Source organism: Garra rufa, chromosome 2 (genome assembly GCF_049309525.1).
Source record: "Garra rufa chromosome 2, GarRuf1.0, whole genome shotgun sequence".
Lineage (NCBI taxonomy): Eukaryota > Metazoa > Chordata > Actinopteri > Cypriniformes > Cyprinidae > Garra > Garra rufa.
The window spans coordinates 27,163,276-27,182,730 of NC_133362.1; the positions used below are offsets into that span (position 1 = coordinate 27,163,276).

The following is a 19,455-nucleotide window of genomic DNA, read 5'->3' on the forward strand; positions in this document are numbered from 1 at the left end:
AGTGACTTGAAACCAACATAGCCTCTCATTCCCTTCAGGTTTCAGAAAGTACACAACTGATCAAACCACTTGCACGGTCTTTTCACAGATTATGATAAAACATGGCTCTTTTGCTTTCACACATGATCATTGGAGTTTAGCTGGACAGCAGTTTGAGTGATGCTATAGCAAAAGACAGCATGGCTTGCATTTCCATTTTTCAAGAGCTTAGTTTCTAACTTTGATCAGAAAGACATCAGACCAGTGTCAGGTGATCCCCCAGCGTGAGATATGCCCTAAGAATGACCCACTTACATCTAGATTTTCAGATGAATGGACAAGGCATCGTTGCTGAGAGATATTGACCCACGGTTGGCTGGTTCAGTGGATCGATGGCTCCACATCAATGAGTCTTCGTATCTGCAGCTTAACAAAAAGCATTCAAAACAATATTGTAAATAAGCGTAGTTAGAAAGCACAGCTGGTGTTTGTTTAGACAGGTGTGAATGACATCTATTTGACAGACAGCATCTTGCAAAAATCAGCTTGAGGCTTTTAGAGAATGTGGAATATTGTACTGAGCCCTGAATATTACTTTGAGAACATTTATGTTCTTAGCAGGAAATTGCTTTATAGAAAGTACATAAAGAGCACAAATTATGTTACCACCACAGGTAGATTGAAAAGTTTTACACTTTTAAACTGGTACATCAACTTATGGATGATAAACTGTGACGGAAACCAATTTATCTTTATCCGCGTTATAGTCTTCAACACGAAAGTAACGTTAAAGGGGTCATCGGACACAAAACTAACTTTTAAATGTTATTTGAACATTAATGTGTGTTGGCAGTTTGTGTACACAACCACCCTACAATGATAAAAATCCACCCAGTGGTATTTTTTTAATCTTTAAAAGTAATATCCCCTTTTTAAAATCAGTTCATGCTTAGCTTCTTGTTGTTGTGACGAAACACAGTTGATTGACATGAGCGCCTTACCTTAGACCTGCCCTCGCCGAGCTGAAAAAGTCCGAGCGATTGATGTGTTCTGTTGCTGGATGTAATAATGAACATAGCAGTAGTCATTTACTACTGACATCTGACACCTGTTTCACACATACTCCGTCTGCAGTGCATATGCATTGCTTATTTTTTTCTGCACCCATGTTAACAGATTAGAGCATTCACACTGTATGCGGTTGCTGTCCGGCAGAGGTGGAAAGATTAAATTTTCAATTCAATTAAATTTTACTTAATTACAAGTAAAAGTACTGGTCAAAAAATCTACTCAAGTAAAAGTAAAAAGTAACTCGTTTAAAATTTTACTCTGAGTAAAATTTACTGAGTATTTATTTATTTTGAACAGCAGGGGTGGGTGGGGGATTCTAGTGTTATTCAAAAAAGACAAGGGGATATAAATCTCAACCTGGTTGTTTTTAATTGGGGAAACAACTTTACAAATTAAAGTGCAATAAAAACAAATAAATAAGATACAATAAAAAATAAATAACCATATAAAACATTTAGGGAAATTTTAGTGCAAATGATCCCATAAAACTTTAAACATCACAACCACTGAATGTGGCATAAACTGTGGATTCAGTATATCAGGGGTTCCCAACCTTTTTTACTCCGGGGACCTCCTCCTTCTCCGGTCAATTTTGCAAGGCCCCCCATATGCCTGACATGTCCTCTTATTTATTATTATCTTATTTATTTATTTACTTCTGCAGTAAAGATAAAAGTATTTATTTTTAAACCTTTTTTATTAACCAAAACATTTGTTTTGCCTTATTATTCTTCTACTGCATGTTATTAAAAAAACTCAAAATTCAAACAAACTTTAAATTAAAACTTTAAATATACCTTATAACCTTTAAAGAAAACCTCTGCTCAATTCTAACTTTTTAAAATTATATATACAGATTTAAAGCGCCTGAATTCCTTACTTCAGACATTCTTTACAACTTCAGAGTACTTTTTCTTTTATAATTCAACCTGCCTTACCAAACAGGACAACAGGGAGATGCCAAAACACCACTAAACCTATCCCTTTGAACTTGACTGACTGAATATCTACTGTTTGTATCCATTAAAAAATTAACATACGAATTCAAACTACAGCAAATACATTCTAAATCTGTTGAAACACATCGATGTGAAGGTTCGACAAAGACCCGATCAGTGAACTGTCAGTGCGCGCCTGATGCTCATAAACACCGAGCCTCACTCCTCTTCTATGGGTGAGCATCCATTATAAGACACTCACAGGACAATCATTTGGACAACTAGGCAAATGTTTTGAAATTTCACGCAAAAATACGATAGGGATCACAGCCCCGAGAGCGCGCATAGTTTGTGAATCAACAGCGGACTTATGCGTGCCTAATGTACGACTCTGATATACACGAATGTTATACATTAGGCACGCGCAAGTTTGTTATTACCTTTACATTAGCGCGACGGTTTGCTTCATGCATGCAGCCGAGAGATGTAACTCTGCAAAACTGTGCCTTGTCCGTCTCCATCTTTCTTGAGTTGCGCTGCGTTTGTTCTCCCGCTCAGCAAGCAATCAGTGGTAGGGATGTGCATATCGATCCTAAAGTATCGATATATCGATACTGATGCGAGTATCGAAAGTATCGATACTCAAATTGAAAATATCGATACTAAGGTGTGTTTTATTTACCAGTGATTTTGTTTATTTAACAAAAAGCCAGGAGTACAATGTGCATTGAATTGGATGCATAACCTATGTTAGAGAATAACTGTTCACGATAGAACACTTTTCCTACTCATCTGAACGCACGCAAATGATGCAAGACAGAACCAATCAATCACAGAGAGCATTCACTCCCTTTAGACAGTGCATTCAAACAGGGCTGTGTTTCCTAAAAGTATCATAAGAAATCATTGATGCTTTTGGGAACGACAGCCCTGTACAATACTTATCAGAGGACAGAAAATAAAAAAAAAGTTTGAGCTATTTCTCAATAAACAAACTGAAACTGAAGCTTACATAATTTGCATTTCACAAGTGCAATTACATTTCTTTAAATTAACACTTAAAGTTCATTGATCATGTTTTGTAGTAATGTTAATATAAATTATACACTGGCAGAATAAAAATGTTGTATTTTATGTGTGCAACAGCCTGTCACTGGCAGCCCCTTATGAAACCAAGTATTTTCAACTGTAGGTTTTGTAGTTACCACTAAAGTAAACATATTTTAACCACGTGTAGAAAATAAAATTTAATTAGTTGCATATTAAATGTTAAAATGCATTTCAAATATAAAGTGTAAAAGGTTATAAAAAAAAGGGCATAATTACATATTTTACTCTTATTAATTTAATAAATGTAATAATTTAAAAATTAAGTTTAGAAGTATCGTATCGGTATCGATATCGATGATACTGGCCTTAAAAATATCGGTATCGTATCGAAAACAAAATAAGTGGTATCGCCCATCCCTAATCAGTAGCTTCCGGTGCGCGATCCCCTCCTTCCCTCCACGCATTTTTTTTAATTAATTAATTTTATTATTATTTATTTATTTTTACTCAGTAGCGGATAGTATTTAAAATTTAGTTAAGTACATAAGTAAAAGTAAAATTACAAAATTTAAAAGTTACTTTAAAAAGTAGAAGTACACAAAAAACCTACTCAATTACAGTAACGCGAGTAAATGTAATTCGTTACTTTCCACCTCTGCTGTCCGGCAGTGCGTTTGCAGCAGCGCAGCAATCGTTTCGGTACAGAGTCTATTTTTTGCTGTGCTGCATGCGTTGTATGCGCTGAATTAAAGTGACAGCGCATTGTTCGCTGTAAAAAAAAAAAACATGGATTGACACGGAAAAGTACCATAAATGCATATAAATGAAGTCTACTGTGTTTCACAGTTAACGTGTGGCTTTTTGGCTAGGTTTAAAATAAGGAAAAGTGCAGTTTTAAATAAACAAGGCAACATAATAGATGCACTTGTCCAGGTAGAAAAGTTCTTTAAAGGATTGTTTTTAATAAAGATTTAATGCGAAAGAAAGGCACGAGAACCGACTGTTTCTGTCTGTGGTAAGTTTTAATTTAAAATATTTGTGATAGCCCAATTTCGATAAGAAAAGGAAGCTATCCCTGCTGAAAAAAACAGCATGGTTAGGTAGGTTTTGGTGCTGGGATGCTGGTTTTAGCTGGTTTATGCTGGTCCTTAGCTGGTTTATGCTGGTCATGTTGCTGGTCAAGGACCAGCATAAACCAGCAAAGGACCAGTAAATGACCAGCATAAACCAGCAAAGGACCAGTAAAGGACCAGCATAACCAGCTAAAACCAGCATCCCAGCACCAAAACCTACCTAAGCATTGTGAATATGTCTATTAACGATTGTATTAGTGTACTGTGATAAAAGAGGATCACAATGCTGAAAAGGCATGCTTGGATTTAAATCAAAATAACGGATAAATGTTGTGTGTGTGGTAAACAGCTGCGAATCAGAAAGGGACTGCAGACGCGTCCTGTGTGAAAGCAAAACGAGTCCATGCTGCTTCTGCACCGCATACGTAACGCACACGGTTTAACTTTACTTTCGTTTGTAATTGGAAAGCGCTGATTCCCATCTACATAAGCATCTATCTTTGTGCGAATTGTTTCTGATGCAGCTTCACCCACAGCAGAAGTGAGTACAAGTTTTTTTTTATGTGTCTTTGCAAATGGCCTTTCTTAATAATGTGCTTGTTGGCAAGTTTCGCTGATAAACGCAGCTAAATGCAGCTAAAGTAAACATAATCCCAAAGAGGGGCGGGGCGAGCAGCAGAGCTCGTGGCATTTAAAGGGGCCATGTTTTAAAATGAGCTGAAATTTTGCAGAGCTTATTTTGCCAGGGTAAAAGGGTGTTTTTTTTACACTACTATTGTGAATTTTTAATCAAAGTATATTAGAGACTTTTCATTAAGACCCTAAAGAATCATATGAACTTGTGGAAAATGGGCAAATGATGACCCCTTTAAAGTCCCCCTGAAATCAAAATTAAAGTTTTTTGGCTTTTAGTATGAATATATTATCCTTAAGATTATCTATAAGCTAGTGTGCTTCAAAACAACGACAAAATTCGCGTTTACAAGATATGGGCATTCAAAACTTACAGTCTCGTCACTTCCGCCAATATGAATCAACGATTTTGATGATATCACCGTGCACTTCAGTTTCTCATCAAACGTTCTGTCCAATCAAATGCTCTCTAGAGTCCGTATTGTCCCGCCCCCTACACAGAGACGCAATACACGGAGCAGATCATATGCGCTCATATGTGCAATCGGCATGTATTAAACTACACAGCTTCAGCATGATTATGAGTTTCATATTGAATCTGTGGGGTAATTTATTAGTCTGTGGCTGTCATAAGCTACAAATGCGGCTTTACCGAGCTGAACGGTGTACTGCCATTCATAACGTTACATTTGATGGGTCTGGCTTTCAGTCTCATCCGACAGCTCGTTTTTCTGCTTGCTATTGCAAATAGGTGTGTCTTACCGTATTTTTTAATGTATTGTGTTAATTATGAACACTGGTTTGAGTGCAAACAGTTTTACCGTTGTTATTCTTCTCATTATTTATGTGTAGTGGCTAATCGGAAATCTCGTCCATAAACTTAAAGGTCCACTGAAGTGCCTTGAAACACGCAGCGTTATTCTATGTGGTGACCTGCTTTTAACTGAAACAAAAACATATCGCCCAGCCCCGCCCACTTATTTTGAAGAGCCAATAGCGTTTCATTTATATCTCTTCGGGCCACTTACTGGAATAACAAGGTGGATAGTTATCGTTCTTGGTATGAACGGGATTTAAACAGTACCTTGTGTTCCGTCTTTACGATGTGAAACATCTTGCACTCAGTGCTCTGCTTTTCCAATAAAGCCAACGTTTCACTCAAGCACAGCGTGACCTTCATTTGCAGATGCTGCTTTGACCAATGGCGGTTTTTTTGTGAATCTGCAAGGAAGAAACTCAAAGACCTTTTGCTCTGTTCCTCCAACACAGCACAAATCAATTCACACAGAAAAAACTCAATTGCAGTTGCCACACTGACCCCTGGCATGTTACTTTGCAATTGACTATTTTGTCATTGGTGTAACAATTCTGGACTATTCTAGAAGCAACAATACATGTACTGTAATGATAGCTGTGTGCTTATGTGTAGGTTATTAAACTGGCCTGCTTTTAATTGTATTTTTTAAATTGTTATATTTTTATTTACCTCAACATACTAATCTCTAATTCCCTTCTTACAGTTGAGGTCAAAAGTTTACATCCTCCTTTCTGAATGTGCAAAAAAATCATTATTTTACCAAAATAAGAGGATCATACAAAATGCATGTTATTGTTTACTTAGTACTGACCTGAATAAGATATTTTGCATAAAAGATGTTTACATATAGTCCACAAGAGAAAATAATAGTTGAATTTATAAAAATTACCCCGTTCAAAAGTTTACTTTTGATTCTTATTCTGTTATTTTTGTTGTTGTTGTTAGTGATAGTTGTTCATGAGTCCCGTTTGTCCTGAACAGTTAACATTTTTCTTATTTTGCCTAAATATCACTTTTTTTTTCATTTAGTACTGCCCTTCAGAAGCTACAAAAGATAGTTACACATTTCCAGAAGAAAAATTAAGTTACATTTACCTTCTATAATTGTTGCAAATGAGTCCCTCAGTTGTCCTTAGTGTGGATGGATTTTAAAATCATACAGTCATTTCTGGAAAGTGTTCAAATACACAGAAATTCTGCAAAAACCAAAGAATTCAAAGCATGTGTGTTACCTGAAGGTTTTTTTCTGAGGAACAGTGGGCAGTTTAACTGTTCAAGACAAACAAGGGACTTATGAACAACTATCACTAAAAAAAATCTAGTGTTTATAAACTATTGATCGAGGTATTTTTTTATAAATTCAAATATTTTCTCGTGTACTATATTTAAACATCTTTTATGTGAAATATCTTATTCAGGTCTGTACAAAATTAAAATAACACATTTTGTATGATCCCTCTTATTTTGGTAAAATAATATTTCGCAGATTCTGAAAGGGGGATGTAAACTGTATATTCAACACATTTTCACCCTCATGTCGTTCCAAACCTTAAGACCTTCGTTCATCTTCAGAACACAAATTAAGATTTTTTTTTAGATGAAATCAAGAGCTTCACCACGGTTAGACTGTCACATGGACCATTTATCAATGTTCTTACTACGTTTCTGACTGTGCCTTGACCGTGGTAGGACTCTTACTCTCTATGCAGGGTCAGAAAGCTCCTGGATTTTATAAAAAATATCTTAATATGTGTTCCAAAGATGAACTAAGGTCTTACGGATTTAGATCATCATGAAGGTGAGTAAGAAATGACAAATATTGTATTTTTGTGTGAACGATCCGTTGAACTTAAACACAAAGGCAATCATTACATGAACATACCAACTTGTTTTCTACTTACCCATGTTCTTTCTTGTTGCTAAGAAACTGAAACAACCTCATTAGTGGTATGGAGTTATGCAAAAATAGGAAGCTCATTGTCATTTCACCGTGATTGTTAATGTTTGAAGTACAAGTGAAATCTTTAGAGGAGGTCCCATGGTGGGTCAAGGTTAACAAACATTCCTGCTATGACTGGATAGCAGGAAAAATAGCAGACAATAAAAATTCAACAAGCACAACAGTGCAAGATGCTCACTGGAGGGTCTCTCAGATCTAAATTAGCATATTAACAGCGACAAACACACAGACATCAGATTTTCCTTATCATACCAACATTTTTGTGTAAGTCTGATGCCATCATAAAATGCCACACTGTTCGACATCTTCATGCCAGAGATTTGGGCTTTAATTTAAAGAGACAGTTCACCTAAAAATGAAAATTCTGTCATTAATTACTCACCCTCATGACGTTGCAAACCTGTAAGAACTTTGTTCATCTTCAAAACACAAATTAAGATATTTTTGATGAAATCCAAGAGCTTTCTGACCCTGCATAGACAGCAAAGCAACTGTGACATAATTGAATAATTTTTCTCTTTAGGCAAAACTAGGTTTCTTAAAAAAGCATTCACAAAGACTTTCATTTGTTCATTAATACTGGATATTTTAAAAATCATTTTAGACAGTACAAACATAAACTAGATATATGGACAGACAGAAATTTTTCGAAATGAAAAAAGGCAGCCAGGAAAAAAAGGTACAGCGTTCTGCTCCTGACAGGAGCTCAATATAACTTTATTGCAAAAATACAAGTTTCATTTCTAGCACAGCATTTACAACAAATCCAAATCCGTCTGTACTTAAGGTCAAAGACTGAATATCTGTACACACTTATATATACACACAACCTTGCTTTTTTGCCGTATCTGTTTGTATTTTAACTCAAAAAGAAAAAGAAAAGAAAAGAAAAGAAAAGAAGGGTAAATCAGTCACAGATCCCTGTTCTGTCAGTAATTATGCCAGGGCAGTGTTACACTGCATATTGGCCAAACAAAAAAATAGTTTCAGAGGGAATTCAATGCAGAGGCACTCTGATTCACCGTTAGGTCCTGATTTACGAAACCATAATACATGCAAAACTGTTCTGGCGAAATAAAATAAGAGCATGTGATTGGTTGAGGTATTTGACATGCTCCGTAATGTATTTAAAAAAAAGTTTGGCCCTGTTTCTAAATTAACTACAAGAGCAGGTAACACTTTCATTTCCATGAAATGGCACTGTCAAACTCAGCTAATAGCTGACAGAAACTCTCAACACTTTTAATGTTTAAGACTTGGAACGAATTAACCATCTCAAGCCACAAGTGTCTCCTCAACAGCGTTTAAGAAATTAAATAAAAAGAATATAAAAAGCATTCATTCTCCAGTAGGGGAAAAAGCTCAAATGATCTTGCAATTCTGCAATTCTTAAATTTAGCACTATTATAATAAGCATTATTATTGACTGAAAATCTATAAAATGGACTCTGGCATCCAGTTACGTTGCCTTTCACAAGCCAAGGCACTGCAGAATGTTCTGTCGTTCTGTTTTCGATCTCTTAAAACAGCCTGAAAAATTTTGCACTTAACAGTTAATGTAAGATATACTGTATAAACCAAAAAGTTGAAAAAACTGCTGCTACTACAAAATATTAAAAAGAAAAGATCACAAAACAGGTGTCGGTGCTACTATCAGGCAGAACAATACTGTACACAAAAATATCGACACAAATGCCAATGAGGTTGTTGAAAGTTGACTGTTGGTACACGAGAGGAATCTGATGTACCTCTGATTACTTGCACACACTGACGTTACAGCCCTCTAAATGAAGTAGTTACACACAAACATCGTTGTCCCATAAAAATGGGAGAAGTTACAACAGAGGAACGCTTCTAACTTAACACTTCTGAAGTGCACTAAACTTGAGTTAACATAGTTAAATTACAATCACAGAACTAAGTAAGGTTAGCTTGGAATGCTAATTGGAAACTAAAGCGTATTTGTGCATATACGGAGCAGACACTGTATATCAGCAGGCAAAGTTTGTCAGTCTTGGCGTTTTGTGGTCGCATCGGTTACGATGCAGCGTCCCGCGCAGCAAAAGTGCTCTGTTCTTCACAGCTTTGTGCTGAGATGGTGGCCAATTAATATGAACTTAACTGAACAAGCAGTGGAAACGCAGGCCTCATACATTCACATATGAGCCAAACATCATTGTCTTTCACTTCAGCCAACAAGACCTTTCTGCTTTTTGCTGTGTGAAGAGCTTCACAGAATTGGCACGGGCTCTCACATTTACTTCCATGAGTGCATTGAAGGATGAATTTCCTGGCATGACTCAGCTGGTCATCCTGTAGTGGTTCATATGGGCTCTGCAGGTCTGGCAGTAGCTTCTAGTGGGCTCAGCTGGGTTCTGCTTGCACAACCCGCAGATATAAACAGGAGGGCCACGGGATGTCCCACCACGTGGTTCTGTCCTGGGGAAGACATGAGGGTCCCTAGCAGCCCTCCAGTCCCTCTCGGGGGGCACATCGAGGCGCATGGGTTGGGCCGGAGGCTCTAGGTGGGGGTGATGATGGCTGGAGTGATGCGGGATTGGAGCAGATTGTTGGTGGGGCTGTCTGTAAAAACCATCCATTGTCCTGTTTGATGCTGTAGTGCGGTGATGGTGGGATAGTGTGGCGTAGCCTGTGTCTGGGTAGTTCCGGTGGCCCGGGCCTGCTGGGGGTCCCGGCCTCGCTTGGTGCACAGGAGTGGGCCCAGATGAAACTGACCTACGGGGGGCCCGCGGAAGTGTGCCGTAGCTCAGTGCGACGTTGTGGTAGTTTTCACGGGAGAACGTTTCACCCCTGTCAAGCACAGCCAGAAACTTGTTGGCCTTTTGGCAATCTCCTGCAGAGAGAAGATTTGAATTGTTTTGTATAGCAATAATACAATCAGTGCAGGGATGCAGGGTTGATTATAATAAAACAAAATCTTGATATGGCTTAAAGCGATTAAGAAATCACAAAGGCTGTATTTCAATTTTTATAAATATGTTTTGCTTGTTTCAGAACAGCTAAATTTATTATTATTATTTGTATTATAATTATTTTAGTCATATTGATAATCTCTACTCTTCTAAAATCTGAGTTTAAAGTGCCCCTATTATGTCATTTTAAGTTTCCTAATATTGTTTTGGGAGTTTCTTACAATAGGTTTTCATATATACAAAGTCAAAAAAACGCTTTTGTCGTTTTAAAATATGCATTTATCATCACTTAATTTTCCAACGATTCTCACATGATTCATTCGAAGCAGTTCAAAGATTCAGTCTCTCTTAAACCCCTCCTTTCTATGAGCCTAATCTGCTCTGATTGGTCAGATGACCCAGTCTGTTGTGATTGGTCTATGTTTTCTTAAAATATGCATTTAATATCACCTCATTTTACAACAATTCTCAAATTAATCTCTTCAAAGCAAATCAACGATTCAGTCTCTCTAAACCCCTCCTTTCCATGAGCCTACTCTGCTCTGATTGGTCAGATGACCCAGTCTGTTGTGATTGGTCTAGGTTTACATGTATGCAAAGTCAAAAAACGCTTTCGTCGTTTCAAAATATGCATTTATTATCACTTAATTTTCCAGCGATTTTCAAATGATTCATTCGAAGCAGTTCAAATATTCAGTCTCTCTAAACCCCTCCTTTCCGTGAGCCTACTCTGCTCTGATTGGTCAGATAACCCAGTCTGTTGTGACTGGTCTATGTTTTTTCAAAATATGCAGTTAATATCACCTCATTTTCCAACGATTCTCAAATTATTAGTTCGAAGCAGTTCTAAGAAGTCTCTCTAAATCCCTCCTTTCCGTGAACCTACTCTACTCTGATTGGTCAGATGACCCAGTCTCTTGTGATTAGTCTGTTTTCTCAAAATATTAATTTATTATCAGTTAACTTTCCATCAATTCTCAAATGATTAATTCAAAGCAGTTCAAAGACTCAGTCTCTCTAAACCCCTTTTTTTTCCAATAAGCCTACTCTGCTCTGATTGGTCAGATGGCCCAGTGTGTTGTGATTAGTCTATGTTTTCTCAAAATATGCATTTAATATCACCTAATTTTCCAACAATTCTCAAACGATTCGTTTGAAGCAGTTCGAAGATTCAGTCTCTCTAAACCCCTTCTTTCTGTGAGCCTACTCTGCTCTGATTGGTCAGATGGCCCAGTCTGTTGTGATCGGTCTACCGCATACAGCGCGTGTCAGAAACAATACACCCAATGCCTTAGTTCTGTATTTTGAACACCTGATAGAAAATATAAACATTCATTATTTATCATACCTACAGGGTGTGATTCAGTGGAGCCAGCTGGTTCAAATAAACTGGGTACTGAGCCATCTTTCAAGAGAGAGAGTTTTGTAAATCCCCAAGATTAGAGAAGCAATCGTTAGTAAAATAACGTGTTTAAGGTAGGGGTTGAACGACTTCAGATTTTTTTAAGTCGACATTTATGTGATAGAAGTCGAGTCGACGTCGACTAGACGCTTATGACGTAATTATTAAACAAATAGCCTACCTAAACCTTGAGCTGAGACTGGAACACCTTATGCACAGCTATGGCATGTGACACAGCGCTGCCTAAATGGCTATTGCTCTTACAATACTTTGCTTTTATCAGTTATTTTGCCTTTGGGTCGTTATATTTCTCACAGATTTCTGCTCGTTCTAAATCAGATACAGATAAAGTAGCACTGTAAAGATTACATTTATATAAAGTCATTAGAGAGCGATTGCGTGTGTGAATTAATTCTACCTTGCAGGGTCTCTCTACTAGCCTAATAATAAAGCTGTGGGTTTTAATTACTAAGAAATATATGCTAGAAGTTTTCAGTTCCTAAGCTATATTACGGAGAAATAATAAAACAGTGTTGACAATTCATTTTCGCACCGCGCTTTTGAATGATTGCGTGCGCGCGATCTGCACGTGATGTACGAGCTACTGTCTGTCTGTAGCCTATGTGTGTGCGTTCCAACGCAGTGCATTAGATTAGAATGGCAATTACAATAAGCTGTTTAAAATGTGCATTCTCCTGTTCAGTTTTAAGCATTAAGATAGTATAATCACTAGGGCCGGGACTTTAACGCGTTAATTTAGATTAATTAATTACACAAAAATAACGCGTTAAATTTTTTTAACGCATTTTAATCGCACTAAGTTTTGCACCGTGGAACGTTTCTCACAGGATGAGTTTCGGCGGACCGATTATACTGGAGCACAAACTAGCGTTCAGACAAGCCAAAGAACTTATACCAAAGAAGCTGCGTCCGTCCTAAATAGTATTGTATGTCCTAAATCGTAGTATGTTTAAAAAGTATTCCATAGATTCCCGGATGGTCTACTACTTAACGATCAATGCACACTCTTAACTGTTAATATTGCCCGCAACACACTGCGCCCTGAACGAGGATTCGATTAGAACTACAAACACGCATAAAAAGTGTTAAAAAACTACAAACATGGAGGATATACGCGACCAACGGACAGGTAGAGAAAGGGGTTTGAGTGATAAATAATCAGTGTGTAACCTGATAAAAACTATTTTTTAAATGTTAAATGCCTTATATTCCATGTGCAGCAACATTTATAATGATAGGTTTGGTGTTTGGTCATTAACGTTTAAATGCATAATTAAGCAAACACAAGAGTTCTCGGAATGAAAGACCGGTTAAAGAACGTGCCTCTTGTTACACATAATGGCAATCTTGCACTGGTCTGTTGGACTTGGTTGAACAAAAATAAACAATATTTTGTTGCTTAAGCTTATGTATTCAGTCATTATTCAATGGTATACTAAAAATCCATGTAAAAATCTTAATTCTCACTGTTCTCAGGTCAAATATTTACATGCGATTAAAATGCGATTAATTTCGATTAATTAATTACAAAGCCTCTAATTAATTAGATTAAATTTTTTAATCGAGTCCCGGCCCTAATAATCACACGTCTTGTGGAGCGCTTTCGGAGTATGCTTTATCTATAATTTTAGCTCTTTTTTTAAAAACAGAGAGTACTTCAAAGACTTCTTATCCTGTTGCGCCCTCTATAGGACCAGCGACTAGTCGACGCTAAGCTTAAAGCGTCATGGCAGAGCATTAAAGTCGACTAGTCGGTTAGTCGGTGCAACCCCTAGTTTAAGGGTTCAAGTTGTTCGCGACAGGCCAACATAGAACATAGACGTGAATTATGCAGATGTGTTACACCGTGACGTGTAGCCGTCACAGAAATGGGATTTTAATTACGAATGACTCGATTAGGCTGTTTGGAATCGATTCTTCATTTTGAGAGACAATAACTATATTTATCATGTACTTTCGATTTTCCAGATCATTTACATTCACATACAGTGACATTACACACTGCATAAAATGCAATATTGGAAATGGCAAAACAGGGGAACTTTAAAAAAAGAAATACATTTAAATAGCTTTTTTATATATTCCATTTTTATCAGAAAAAATGCAATTCAATTTTTTGCGCAGCCCTAATGTAAGGGACAGGAAATTGTTGAATAGACAAACTGAATACATCTTGCAAGATGAATCATCAAGCTCAACCTCAAGAGTGTTTTAGTCTCCTTTGACTAGTTTAACAACAAAACTGTTAAAACGCAAGACCACAGACAACAACACAGATGGCAGCCTCTTGAGACCGAGAAAAAAAAGCATCTGTGTTCGCAGCAGGGAGGCTGAAAGTGCGGGTGGAGTGAAATGGTTACCTGTTTGTCCATGAGAGGGCCTCAGCGTCTGCTGGTGCACATGCGATGGAGGGGCGGGGTGGTGGCGGTGGCTTGGGTGAAGGTATTGGGGCTGCAGTTCGTGAGGGAACATAGGAGGATTGTGGGAAGGAGGGGGCAAAACATGCAGGGAGGTGCTGGAGCGACGTGTGGGGTGTTGCATGGTCATATGCTTTGACATCCTGGAGACATGGGGGTCCTTTATGAAAGAAATAAAAAAAAAAAAGGGGGAATGAAAGAAATGTGAGGAGAAGACATGAAAATATCACGAGTTCCCAGCAGCACCATGACAAGGACAGAAATGACACAACAAATTAAAAAACAAAAAACAATTAGTAAATAAAGAATAGATGGACAATGGACATATAAAAGAAAATGAAAACCACGAAAACAACTTAAACTCTACATCAGTGTTTCTCAAACTGGAGTCTGCCAACTACTGGTGGTCCATGAACCATTCAGAGGCCTGTGAAATGCCTGCCTGATTTAAAAAATAAATAACTAAATAAATATTATGACTGATAAAAGTACACTATCAGTCAAAAGTTTTTGGACAGTAAAATTGATAATTTTTGTTTAAAGAAGTCTGTTCTGCTCACCAAGCCTGCATTTATTTGATCCAAAATACAGCAAAAGCAGTAAATATTCTGAAATATTTTTACTATTTAAAACAACTGCTTTCTATTTGAATATATTTTAAAATGTAATTTATTTCTGTGTTACAAAATATTTCTATTTCAGATAAATGCTGTTATTTTCAACTTTCTATTCATCAAAGAAACCTGAAAAAAAAATCTACTCAGCTGTTTTCAACATAATAACAATAACAAATGTTTTTTGAGCAGCAAATCAGAATATTAGAATGATTTACGAAGGATCTTGTGACTGGTGCAATGATGCTAAAAATTCAGCTTTGAAATCACAGGAATAAATTTAATTTTATAATATAGTCAAATAGAAAACAGTTATTTTAAATAGTAAAAATATTTCAAAATGTTACTGTTTTGTTGTACTTACTCAAATGCAGGCTGGGTGAGCAAAAGAGACTTCTTTAAAAAACATCACAAATTATACCATCCAAAAATGTTTGACTGCTAGTGTAGATTTGCAGCTGAAATGATATGCTGCCTGTAAACCACTATGTATTGAAGTTTCTTTGTGTTCTCTACAGTCACACCAGGTGGCAGTATTCCTCTTTCAAAGTGAGTTCACAAGCATAAGACCACCCTGCCTAAAACCATGATGTAACATTTCATAAATACTGAGAAAAGCAAATTTTGCAGCAAATTAAATGGTGCTAATGTATTCTGAGTGCATAATATGAGGTTTGAGTGTTTGACCAAGTGACTTTTAATTGTGAGACACCTACAAAGCTGCGAGATGGGGGTACGTCAGTCCGTCCTCCAATGACGGTCCCACTGAGACTCCGAGCAATTCGGCGCAGGTTCTCAGCACTGTATGATTCATCCTCACCCAGCGGTGCATCACAGGCCGCAGCAGACGCAGGCTGCACACACACATAACACCACACTGCTTTAGCATTTCACGTCCTTATCAACATTAAGGAAGTTCTTTACTTTGTGTAATGATAATTATACACACATCTTATACATGCATCAATACTATAAATACTACTGAGCTATTGCAGCAATGCCAACTCACCCTCTGAAGTGGTTTAGTGCTGTACGCTGGCGTCCTGTAGGCACTCCTCTCGATCTCTGCCGTGGGGGTTTTGGAACGGCCAAGTGTGGCAGAGAATCCAGCGTTGTGCTTACGAGAAGCAGCAGGACCTAGAAGAACACTAGATTTATACAACCTGTTTCCAGAACAACTCATTCTTTATTAATATGTGACCCTGGACCACAAAACCAGTCATAAGGTTAAATTTGACAAAACTGAGATTTATACATCATATGAAAGCTCAATAAATAAGCTTTCTATTGATGTATGGTTTGTTAGGATATGACAATATTGAGATACATCTATTTGAAATCAGAAATCTGAGGATGCAAAAAAATCAAAAAGACTGAGAAAATCACCTTTAAAGTTGTCCAAATTAGGTTCTTAACAATGCATATTACAAATCAAAAATTACATTTTGATATGTTTACAGTAGGAATTTTACAAAAAATCTTCATGGAACATAAACTTTACTTAATTTCTTAATGATTTTTGGCATAAAAGAAAAATCAAAAATTTTGACCCATGCAATGTATTTTTGGCTATTGCTACAAACATACCCCAGCGACTTAAGACTGGTTTTGTGGTCCAGGGTCACATATTATTATCAGCTGCAGCTTTACCTCAGCCAGCTATTTTGAAATTTGCCACTGGCTCTGATGTCTCTATAGTGGTTAAACACTTTATAACATTTTATAATTTGTTTTGGTTTAATACAGTAATACAATAAACTTTAATGAAGCAACTTAAAGGATTAGTTCACTTCCAGAACAAAAATTTATAGATAATTTACTCACCCCCTTGTCATCCAAGATGTTAAAGTCTTTCTTTCTTCAGTCGTAAAGAAATTTTGTATTTTTTGAGGAAAACATTTCAGGAATTTTCTCCATATAATGGACTTCTATGGTGCCCGTGAGTTTGAACTTCCAAAATGCAGTTTAAATGCAGCTTCAAAGGGATCAAAACAATCCCAGCCGAGGAAGAAGTGTCTTATCTAGCGAAACGATCTGTTATTTTCAAATTTTTTTTTTTTACAATTTATATACTTTTTTGTCCTTAAATGCTCATCTTGTCTAGCTCTGTGTTGCACATACATATTCTGTGTACTCCCGTTCAATACAGTTTGTAAACACTGGGTCGTTATATCTGCAGCGATGTAGGACGATTTTGAAGTTGGAGGAGAAAATGAGATGGGAGTTGTTGTTTTTTTAACATACTCTAACTGTATTCAACTGGACTGCACAGAGTATGCATACGCATCACAGAGCTAGACAAGACGAGCATTTGAGGTTAAAAAGTATACAAATTGTACATTTTTAGAAAATAACTGATCGTTTCGCTAGATAAGACCCTTTCTTTCTTGGCTGGGATCGTTTAGAGCCTTTTGAAGCTGCATTTAAACTGCATTTTGGAAGTTCAAACTCTCTGCAACCATAGAAGTCCACTATATGGAGAACATTGCTGAAATGTTTTCCTCAAGAAACATCATTTCTTTACGACTGAAGAAAAAAGACATCTCGGATGACAAGGGGGTGAGTAAATAATCTGTAATTTTTGTTCTGGAAGTGAACTACTTCTTTAAACTTTCAATAAAGCAACTCAAGGTTCCTTCGTTACTAGTTCTAAAGTGACGTTTTCGAATTAGTAACAGAGACTTGGGCTCAGCCGTTAAACCGTCAAACTGAGATTTTCCATGGCAGAAGGAAGTACTTAACACAAAAGAGGGATTTTAAAGATATTTTGTTGTTTCTTATGTATTTACATACCCGTGCCGTCGAACTGTTGTATAAATGCAGTATCACACTCGTAGCTGTGCGATATGGCTTTATATTGGCACGCTGTGCATCTGACCGAATCCCAGTCATTCCGATATACAGCTATATTGCACTGCTACTCACGTGATATTGCTCATTTATAGCAAAAAATATTATTATATGTGATATGTGTCACAAGGGTCAAATTTTTGAAATTGAGATTTATACATCATCTGAAAGCTGAATAAATAAGCTTTCCATTGATGTATGGTTTGTTAGAATAGGATAAGATTGGATAAGACAATATTTGGAGGAGATACAGCTATTTGAAAATCTGGAATCTGAGGGTGCAAAAAAATATTAATATTGAGAAAATTACCTTTAAAGTTGTCCAAATGAAGTTCTTAGCAATGCATGTTACTAATCAAAAATTAAGTTTTGATATATTTACGGTAGAAAATTCACAAAATATCTTCATGGAACATGATCTTTACCTAATATCCTAATGATTTTTTAGCATAAAAAAGAAAAATCTATAATTTTGACCCATACAATTTATTTTTGGCTATTGCTACAAATATACTTGAGCTACTTAAGACTGGTTTTGTGGTCCAGGTGCACATATGTAAAAATGAATATATAAAAATGATATACATTTTTTTTTTTTAAGTAAAACTTTTAATTATTTTTAACACAGTTTTAAATAAACTGAATTATACTGTTGTTATTCTGCAGATGGCAGACCTTTTCAACTGCAAGCAAAGAAAAAGTTATATGGGACCTCTCCCAGGGAGAGATCTTGTTCAAAATTACCTGATCTGTTGGCAAGCTGAGGGCTGGTTCCCCGTGGGGCTCTGGGCATGCTGGGAGCCTTCAAGCTGGCCTGATAAAGTGAGTCCAGCTCTGACAGCTCCTCACAGGGTGAGTCACGTCCCGACCGTGCGCAGTTCTGGGAGTTGTAGTATCGATTGACATTCTCTGCCCATCGCTCCACGGGCATAGGGCCGGCCGGACGCTGATCCAGTGCTGGTGAAGACAGAGACGGAGGACAGGGGGACGAGGGGGAGCGGAGGTCTGCTGGAGAGTACGGGGAGGACTCCATCACGGCAGGACGGCCATCAGAACATTCCAGACTGCGACAAGACCAATTACGCGAGGGTCCCGGGAGTGATTTTTGACAGGCGTCAGAAGTGTGGCCGTGGGGTGCGTGGGCTAGGCCATGGAGAGAATTAGGACGAGGCGGGTTTTGCAGTCCATCCCCAGAGTTGGAGTGATCAGAAGGTGTTTGACGGGCACTGAAATGAGATGGACTAGAGGGCGTATTGAGAGGAACTGACGACTTGAGAGGAGCCTCGCAGCCATTCACTGCAATCACAGGCACAGTGGCAGAACTGCGTATAATAGCAGTTTGTACAAGAGAGTTTGTGGTGGTTACAGGGTCTCTAGGGCCCCTCGAGTGTGAGTGTGGCCCATTCTCTGTCACAACAAGAGGACTGGAGTTGTCCCCTGCATTGTCCTGCTTTTGGGAAAGTGTGTCTGTATGGTAGGAGGAATCAGGAGGGCCGGGGGCTTCAGAAATCGGTTTATTTGTAGACTGAGGTTTCATGTGGAGAGGTGATGGTGGTCTTAATGCATCTTCTGAAACGGCCTTCTCATTCTCTTCTTTAACATTTGTCAGAAGTATTTGGACCGGGACAGACTGTTCACTAAATGCAGAACATGAAAAATAACAATGAGTTTCTGATAATAAACGGCCTGAACCTACC

At 37.5% G+C, this 19,455-nt stretch overlaps 1 protein-coding gene across 5 annotated transcripts in view; it reads right to left on the reverse strand.

Annotated features, from left to right (window-relative positions):
- Positions 1 to 8,201: 8,201 nt before the first annotated feature.
- The window catches only part of usp54a (ubiquitin specific peptidase 54a), an 88,231-nt gene continuing 76,977 nt past the window's right edge, over positions 8,202 to 19,455 (reverse strand). For 3 of the 5 annotated variants that reach the window (XM_073834014.1, XM_073834015.1, XM_073834013.1), the window contains exons 18-22: positions 18,503 to 19,395; positions 15,918 to 16,045; positions 15,625 to 15,762; positions 14,238 to 14,454; positions 8,202 to 10,375 (exon numbers count right to left, since the gene is read on the reverse strand). In XM_073834014.1, coding sequence (XP_073690115.1) covers positions 9,822 to 10,375; positions 14,238 to 14,454; positions 15,625 to 15,762; positions 15,918 to 16,045; positions 18,503 to 19,395 — 1,930 coding nt within the window. In that variant the 3' untranslated portion in view covers positions 8,202 to 9,821. Of the gene's footprint in view, positions 10,376 to 14,237; positions 14,455 to 15,624; positions 15,763 to 15,917; positions 16,046 to 18,502; positions 19,396 to 19,455 lie in introns of those variants that run through there. The other 2 variants (XM_073834016.1, XM_073834017.1) reach the window with 2 other exon arrangements.